This window comes from Sesamum indicum, linkage group LG3 (genome assembly GCF_000512975.1).
Source record: "Sesamum indicum cultivar Zhongzhi No. 13 linkage group LG3, S_indicum_v1.0, whole genome shotgun sequence".
Classification (NCBI taxonomy): Eukaryota; Viridiplantae; Streptophyta; class Magnoliopsida; order Lamiales; family Pedaliaceae; genus Sesamum; species Sesamum indicum.
In genome coordinates, this window is record NC_026147.1 from 20,939,018 (window position 1) to 20,948,454 (window position 9,437).

Genomic DNA, 9,437 nt, shown 5'->3' on the forward strand with positions numbered 1-9,437 from the left:
TTGAAAGAACATCATTGTTTTGGAAACGAATTAATGCAAAGTGATCATAATGTTCCCAAGTAGTTTGCAACAAAAATTTTCAATAATTGCCTTATATTTTAAGAAAATCTTGATAGTAGACATCTTACTACCTAGTTACATGCATGTATTTTAGTCGGTACTTGAACTCATCAATTTTAACAAGTTTAGTAGAATTGAGAGAAATTCGACCAAACAAAGATGATTAAACTATAGCCTATCAATTTTAGCATTCAATCAAACCACAAGATATAATGTTACAATATGATCTAGCCATATCACAAGCGGCACGTTCGAATCTTTAAAAGTTTTATTTCAAGCAATACATTCAAGAGAGATACTACTTTACAATACCAAGAAACAATTATGATGGAACAGTTAAAGGTCATTCCTAATACACTTAACATTGGAGTACTGCTCAGGTGCATTTATATCTCAAACAGGATTTACACAAATGTTTAGTCTTAGAAAACAAAGGGAATACCAACATTTTATAATTTGATATGATGGTTGATTTGTCCCATAACATATAATACAATACATTCTTACTATTATGCAAATCCTATCATAATTCGAGATTGATCTTCAATCACATATTGGTGTCACATTTTAGCACATCACCACAATTTATGATTCACATATGAAAATCTACCCAAATTATGGTAAATTGTCTATGTTAAAGCAAGTTTAGTTAACTTGTAAGCAAATAAAAGGAAAGAACAAATAGTTTCTTTAACACATTTCCTACCCATCATCTGGTACAAATATCCGTTATCTTATGCAAATAAATAAACAAAGACACTTGTATCAATCGGTCAAATTAATTAGAACCACCTACATATCAGTCACCCACAGTAATTTAGTTACTAGAGATTTATTCTTGATAATTAAGATCAATAATTATTTTGTCATTGCAATTCATCTCATGCTCATTCTACCATTTGAAAATTTTCTAGCTCTACTAATCATTCTTACTTTGCCCACGTCTTGAATTATCGCTAATAAATCCTAATCAGCACAAAAAAATTGGTCCCTCACACCAGTTCATGTAGTCTGACTTCTTCCCTTCATAACCAAATTGCTTGGCTGCCTACAGAAATTCTCTGCCAATCATTGGATATTTCTTTTCTTTATTGTACAACTAAGGAAGTGAATGTTTATAAATTAGTGAAGTCTCATATGAAACCAACCACATATGAGGGGAAGCTTTCTTCAGAAACTATCTCCAACAAAAGCTTGTTTTATTTGTGTGATCTCGTTTTGGTCAAGTGACTTTGATTGCCTCAGATACTTACTATAAGTAGAAGAGCTGAAAATTTGTGAAGAATAACCAGTGATATATAGCATCACTGAAACAGTTTTGAGATGATTTACATGTGCCAATTATGTATTTGAGTGATGCTAAAATATAACACCAACGAGCAATAGAAGATCCAATATAAATAAGAATTTACACCAGATTTTACTGCCAGAGAAATAAAAATACAATTGTAGGAGCTTATGAGTGGCAATTTGCTCATTGTTTTGACGTCCTTCCAGACTTCATGCCCTCAGCTAACTTGGTCATTGTGCTATAAAGACTAAGCTGAGTGAGTTCATAAATAAATATTGTCCTATCATCACTACTTATTTCCTTACTTAGGATTTCACCACTTTGCTTGCCCCTTTTAACATAATCATACCACACACATAGTATAAAAGAAAGAAATTAGCGGAACAAAAGAACAAACCATATTTTAAATGCACCACCACAAACCAATGGTACTCTGATTTAAGTTATATATCAAGTTCAATTAGAGAGAAGCAATTCTTAACACAAATACCATATTTTGAATTCTAGTAAAACTTTATCTCATAACAATAGCTTTCCTTGTAAAATATTTGATGGTCTTAGTTTGTCTTAGCAAGATTGGGCACATTAAAATATACCAATGGTATTTATCATATTTAATTAAGTTCCTTACCTTACCTGAAGATACATATTCCTATCCAAGTACATTTTGAAATTATCCCTTCTTTAACCTACAAAAGGTTTATATACAAACAAATTCAAATGTCAAGTGACAGTAATCATGAATAACCTGGCATACTATGAGCAATTGTATTATATGAATGTTAAAGAAAGAAACATAACATCATCTTATATGCCCTAGGCTTAATTTATCTACAATTTCCACTTTTTAAGGAATGACCATATAGTCTAAAAGCTTAAAATGTTTTAAAAAATTATTTATTTAGTGAATGTCTTACAATCTTGCGTAAAGGAAAAAAAATTACAATATCCTTCTTGAACCTATTATATCTCTTCATGTATGGACATGGAGCAACAACAAAACTTGACATAGGACTTTTAATCGTTGCAACTAAATTAAATCAATGTATCATATAAGGATAAAAGCTCTAAGAGAGGCAGAATTTGTTCATATGGCATCTTCAACACCTAAAAGAGAGGTATCATATCATATATAGATCTCCAAATCCGGTTACTTTTAAGAAAATTGGTCTAGTATGAGGTCGACCTATTTAAGTTCAGGGATTTTTCTCCAATCCAAAAGTCGGCTCTTGGACTTGTGTTACTTCAGACGATAAATAGGGTTTTGAGACGCTGACAGTGTTGAAGACACTTCATATTTGGCATAGATAAAAAGATAAATGGAGATTCCAAGAGTTATTAGAGTAATACACATCACATATTTGAGCTGCAGAAGATCATCATAAAAGGAAATTTTGTCCTATTTTTTTTACAGTATGAAGTCAGTCATTGAACGATACAATAAAGCAAAAGAAGGCCCTCACCAGATGGCAAATTCGACTTCTGAAGCCAAGGTAATCTTCACAGTTCACAACCAAATATAGGAAGTATACCTTCAACTAATAGCAAGACATGGATGAGTCTCCTACATTTTACATCATTTTTCATGATATATTCTTTAAAATTTTTGCACCATATGGGTGAGGCAGTATTCTACCAGACCTTCAAAAGAAGAAATTTGGTTTTCACATCAAAAGAATGGAAGATAGACATCAGCTGATAGAAGAGGAAAAAGTAAGAATTATGTGGTGCAATTACCAATTTATAATAGTATCAAAGTTTTGAGATTCCATTGCAGATCTTGAAAATGTTTATAAACAATATCATATATAAATTTGTAATATTCCAATTGATGTTGAAACATTCATCAATATGTCACATTCTTATATTTTTCCACTTCATCATTTTTCAAAGTCGAATATTACTCTCCCGAATGCCTGTGAAGATGATTTGGGTCAAACTTCCAGTCAAATGTTTCCATTGGTTCATCTCCTTGTAAAGAGCTAGACCCTCTAGCAAATAAGTTAACACTGAAAAGATATTTCCAGTGAATGATTCATAATTCTCATAGTTTTCATAATTCTTACTGTATATACTTTCATTCCATATCCATAAAATGATTTATAATTTCCCACAGTTTTTATAATCTTAGTGTGTATATTTTAATCATATCCTCATTGAACAGAAATCCATCCTAGACTTGCTAATGTCACACAGCATGATCACAGTTATTTTAGATAGCGAAAATATTGCATTGCAATACTCTGGTATTACCTGCATTAATTTCTTATGGATAGAGACTTCAGCTTCAGTACCCCACTTTTTCAAGCAGTTACCTAGTTAAACAAGTAGGTCAAAATGAAATGCTTAGGCATAGGCAAGCACATAATTGGAGAACCATATAAGTAGTTCCATCAAAATGTCATATTTAAAAGCACAATTAGCTAGAAATTGTACATAAATTTCCTCAATTATTGGCCAGTTCACTCAGCAACACCAAGTTCCTCTATCTCAAATTAAATCATCACTAGGAACTCATTGACTAATTTTATGGACATTCCATATATTTGTTGGAAAAACAGATCAAAGATGCATTGTCTTTATCTTTCAGAATCAGAAATCCAATACTTTGAACCATTTATACACTATTCCACAGAATCTGAGTGAATAACAAATGATGTCACTGAACTTGACAGTATTGGCAAAGGGAAGCAGCCATGCTGAGGCAACAATTACAGAGCTTGCAAGAGAATCATCGGTAAATTTATTTTTCCTTTTGGCACTGAAAATACTTGCAGACAAAAAATAAAAAGAATAATCACGCATTCACACTCATTGAGATTGCACATTTTATCAACAATCATTATCCCTAAACTTCGACCATGTCTGGCAAGCAATTGATTGCAACATTAACCTTTCAATGCCCATAAGGTTATGCACCTAATTCCCAAGAAATATCCTCTGTAAATTAATGAGTTCTGAAGCACTCAGATCAATTAATTGATATAATTGAAATGGAAGGATAACAAGCCAAAAGATTATTGGAAGATCATAGAGACTAAGGAAACTAGTTCACAACTAGCCTAGATGATCTCAAGTCACTTATCATTATCTCAGGCATTTAATGGGTGAGGAGCTTTCTGGTTTGAATGTCAGAGACCTACAGAACCTGGAGAAACAACTAGAAATGAGTCTACGGGGTGTTCGTATGAGGAAGGTTTGAAACTTTTTTTAATACAATGAATTCTTAAATCATATATACCTCAAAAGATATTGACATTATTTCAACTCTTTGTAGGACCAGGTCTGCATTGATGATATACAGGAATTGAATCGAAAGGTCCAAGCAGGATAATTAAATAAATTAAAGAATGTCTGTATTACTCGTATACGAGAATTTCATGAAGTTTCATGAAATTTTGCAGGTAAACCTGATCCGCCAAGAAAATGTGGAACTGCATAAGAAGGCAAACCTAATTAATCAAGAAAATACAGAGTTGTATAAGGTAGTGTCGTAGACTTAAACTACAAATTTCAACTGAAGCTCAAGTATTCATTTGAAGCCCTATTCCTGACATAGGTACTTTAGCTTCTTTACTTACACAATTACCATGATGCTTACATTTCAGGCTTATGGAAAACGGGATGCGACAAGAGCAGATAGTACATCACTAATTACTAATAGTTTAAGCATCAGCGACGACCCACATGCACCTACCCGTCTCCAGCTTTGCCAACCACAGCAAGAGAATTATGAAACACTGTCAGGAGCTACAAAACTGGGGTAATTTCTTATCCCCTAAATTCAAAAATTTATCAAAAAGATTGAATGCTATATCCATCTAAGCCTTAATTTGAAAAATTGCAGCAGACTACAACTGGAATAGCAAAGAGATTCCTAAGCTTCAAGGATGCCACCTATATCTACTGAGAAAGGACCCATAGTTGCAAATCTGGTGTAAATCTGTTGAAAGTGGTAAGAACCACATGCTATCAGTAAGTAAAAACATGAGTACAAGAAGCTCCCGTATATGTCAAATTCAGAAGACTTTAAAGAAAGATGTAGTCTACAAATTATTCACAAGAAGAAATAATTGAATGTGTTGGACACAAGTCTCAGATTTTTTAGTTATTTCCATACTCATTATAGATATTCACAGTCAAATCTAAAGAAGTTCACACATGATAATGGATGTATTACATAGATTAACTAGATACCAAATACACGAAATCTGTGAAGAGGAATTGCTAATGAAGTTTCACAAGAAAGCATCATCAATGATCCCTAACCTGGCAGGGGGTGCAATAAGACCAGAAAATGTCAGGTGTGCACAGCATAAGGATGCTCATGAGATATGTCCATAATTACCTGTTTGCTTTATTAACTCAACAAAACTATTTGGCAAGTTATGTCTCACATTTGATGATATAACAGGCACTTTACAAGGTCTTTACCTGTCCTAAATAATGTTAGTTGAGAATTTTATCCATTAACTAAATTTGGATTCAAAATTTGTGCAGCATAGCAAGCAAATCCATCTTTTGGATGAAACATAGAGACGAATGAGCTAAGAAACCATACACTAATCTAAAAATATACGCAGATTAAAGTTGAAGATAATAATATATATCCAGTAAATGCCCATAGTCCATTGCAAAATCTGCCAGAGCTTATCAAACAGTCTGAATATTTAGACCAGCACTGTGATCAACAAGATCAATCCAAATTCATTGATGACAAATTTTAACTAATACATTCTCACTGTGTGTCATACTCCATACATAGCTAATAGCATCTGCACGCATGCATATTTACATTGAGATTCCATATAACCAATAAACTGAACTAAGAATAACATTGAGAAGCGCATATACAAGAAGAGAACAAACCTAATGAAGCTGGAAATGTAATCCCAAATGCTTATGACTATAAAACACAATTAGCCAGCCTTGCCTAGGTATATGTAGCATGCCATTTTAACAGTCAATTGCAATGATTCAATATCCAAGTATCTGATAATTCGAAGTCATGTGTATTTTACAAGGAACAATTCATGTAACAAAACTATCCAGTTCAGGGATCATGCAAGACACATGAATTATCATGCTAGAACCAGAAAACATAAATGATGCCTAAAATTTCACACTAGTACTGGAGAAAGAAAAGCCATACATTGAGAAAAGAAAATATTGACGCCACAAGACAAAGGAGAGGAAGAGTGGGTGTAGTTACAATGATCCCAAAATATGTACTTCATTAACATTTCAGTACAGAGTATTTGAACACTGGATGAAAACAATGTCAATAAGTTTTAGAGTACCTGAACAGCTCCCATGAAAGAGATACTGCAAAATACTTCTGGTGCAATAATATTTTTACTTGACGGCATTGTCCAGTTCATTCACTTCTGTAATCAGAAGAAAAGAACAGTTACTACACCAGAAGAAATGAACCTAAGAAATAGTTCGAACAATGTTTCCATTTATTTTCTAGGAAAAGAATTGCACACATTGGTAATTTAGAACATGTACACTTTCACTCTAGTAGTAGAAAATGAACCTGAGATATGGGAGGAACAATTTTATCATTTCTTTCAGGTTAAAAAACTTAAAGATATCGGTAATTGGCCACAAACTACAAATTGTTGGAGATCCTAAGATGATAACCACATTAAGAGTTATATGTTGAAAACAGTATACAGTTGCGGACAGACACAAAGTTTCGAGAAATCCTGAATGAAAAAGATCTATTTGTGAATTGAGTCAAAGGCTGACTTCCTAAAACATTTAACCGCGGAACTCATAATATCAATCGAAACAGACAAGAAAAGATAGTTACACTGGAGTGACTAGACTTGAATATGTTAATCACTTATCAAATATAGATAATTTTCTCATGATAGACATTAAGAAAGAAACGTGGAATAAATGGCTTTGAAATCCCACTGAAAGCATGCTAAAACCGTACATAAATGTCCAAAACCTATCTGGACTATGGAGGCTACTTGACCAGATGGCAAGCCCCAGTTGACAAAAATAATTTTCATATCTGAGGCTGTCTGTAATATATACTCCATTTCCTATATTCTATCATAGGATTTCTATCAAATTGGTGGTTTGATATTTTGCTTAGTGTACTGAAGGAAAAGTGACTTTGACAGTATATTTGGTGCTAATTCATGAATTCCAGAAAAAGAGATAATCAGGATGTAATGCAAATAAGTTGGGAGTTAAAGCCACCTAGGGGTATTCTAGCATTGCAGTACTGTGGAGCTGCAACTGAATAGAAATCAGTGAGCCAGAGCTGCGGCATCAAAGGTGCTGCAAAACAAGTGATCCAGAGCTGTGGCATCAAATGTCTAGTGCTGCAGCACCAGAGTCCTGGATTAATTGGGCACAGCGGTATTGCAGGCTTGCAATTCTAAAGTTGGGGCGTGGGCACGTCTTCCTAAGAGGATTCTGATTCTTTTAATATTCAGATTTTCCTGCTTTAACATGACTCGATAACCTGTAAATAGAGGGTCTAGAATGGGAGAAAAACAGGAGAACAAATCCACGACAGAGATCTGGATAAAAGAAAATAGACCTATGAAGAGATTGAGATCAACTTTCAAGAATGATCATCATATCAAGATGCTTTATGCTGCTGCTTCTTTCTCAACTCAGGATTGTGGTGAATATCGGATGTTACTTTCTTCATAATGTTTGATTCATATGGACTGGATTTCTTAACTACGGATTTTGATGTAACTTAAATTCTTACTATTATGTTTATTCTTTTAAACACACAGTTTATCAGAACTTTCACATCTGCAGCAGAGAGAGTTTATCAGAACTTTCAAATCCTTAGCCAACATTTGATTGTTTTGTTATCATAATCAGTGCAGGGGAAAGTTTAGAAGGAACAGTTGGAATAGAAACAAAGACCTAATTTTCTGTAGAATTTGATTGAATGTCCATTGGTTTACATGACAGAGTGATGCTTATTATTGTTCAAATGGATAATAAATATTGGTTGTCACATTTGGCATAACTTGGGAAAGCATACCAATATTCAACTATTGTATAAATCATTAAATTGTGATTGTTAGTCTGAAAAAATTGAAGTGAAATGATTCAAGTGCAATAAAAATGCATTATTGGTCTTCTTGGTAGTGTTTTATGTTCTTATTGAAATTAAATTAGTGAACTTTGTTTTTATAAATTAATTTAATTGCACCGTGTTTCATTGGCATAAATAATAATAGAGTTCAGAAATTATAGCAATAGGATACAGTCTTTGAGGGAAAAATACCTTGTTCATAGCTTATTAATTATCCAATTTCACGTACATGTGAATTTGCCAACTAAGGCCGACAAACTTTAATTAGAGGGCAAAGACCAAAACAATAAGGTTACTTCTGATAGAAGGATTTCAAATGACTCCATATTACAAGAATTTGCCATTATTCCAAAAACCATAGTGTAAAATGAGAATTAAAAATTTTGTAATCCTTTATAATCTAAAATTATTCTAACAACTTTTATTAGTATTTTGAATTCCTCCCTCAGAAATCTAGTCATGGCAATGGGTCCCTATAACCTGGGGCCCCACATCCAGCCTGCCCTAAATGGGGCGGGATCATAGAGGTCCTTAGAAATAAGTCAGTATTAAGTCGCCATTTCTATTTAACAACTAGATGACTCTACTAATCAAAATTCACAAAATTTGTTGATATTAGCAAAAAAATTAAACGAATATCTATATTTACCCCAATTTACTTAATATTAATTTATTGCAAGTTAAATAACCAAACTACTATTTCACATCTTCATATGCTAATGCATAGGAGGAGGTATATCTTCAACCCTTATAAAGGTAGTTTAGCCAATAAAAGATTTATTTGAATTGCAATAAATCAGTACTAAGCCAATCAGGGATAAATATGAAACTTTATCTAATTCTTTTCTAGTATCAGCAAATTCAGTGAATTTTCACTAACGGCCCCTCCCTCTATTTATTAGATAAAAACAACCACTAGATGTAATAAATATAATTTTTCAAACCACACGGGGCTTACGTGCAATTATACCAAACCTCAAGACAATAAAATGTAATTATCACAAA

At 33.0% G+C, this 9,437-nt stretch overlaps 1 protein-coding gene across 3 annotated transcripts in view; it reads left to right on the top strand.

Annotated features, from left to right (window-relative positions):
* The window catches only part of LOC105159047 (MADS-box transcription factor 23-like), a 13,153-nt gene extending 7,722 nt beyond the window's left edge, over nucleotides 1-5,431 (top strand). The window contains exons 3-9 of one of the 3 annotated variants that reach the window (XM_020692905.1): nucleotides 2,766-2,844; nucleotides 4,027-4,088; nucleotides 4,448-4,547; nucleotides 4,629-4,670; nucleotides 4,756-4,836; nucleotides 4,960-5,114; nucleotides 5,199-5,431. In XM_020692905.1, the coding sequence (XP_020548564.1) occupies nucleotides 2,766-2,844; nucleotides 4,027-4,088; nucleotides 4,448-4,547; nucleotides 4,629-4,670; nucleotides 4,756-4,836; nucleotides 4,960-5,114; nucleotides 5,199-5,217 (538 nt within the window). In that variant the 3' untranslated portion in view covers nucleotides 5,218-5,431. Of the gene's footprint in view, nucleotides 1-2,765; nucleotides 2,845-4,026; nucleotides 4,089-4,447; nucleotides 4,554-4,628; nucleotides 4,671-4,755; nucleotides 4,837-4,959; nucleotides 5,115-5,198 lie in introns of those variants that run through there. The other 2 variants (XM_020692906.1, XM_020692907.1) reach the window with 2 other exon arrangements.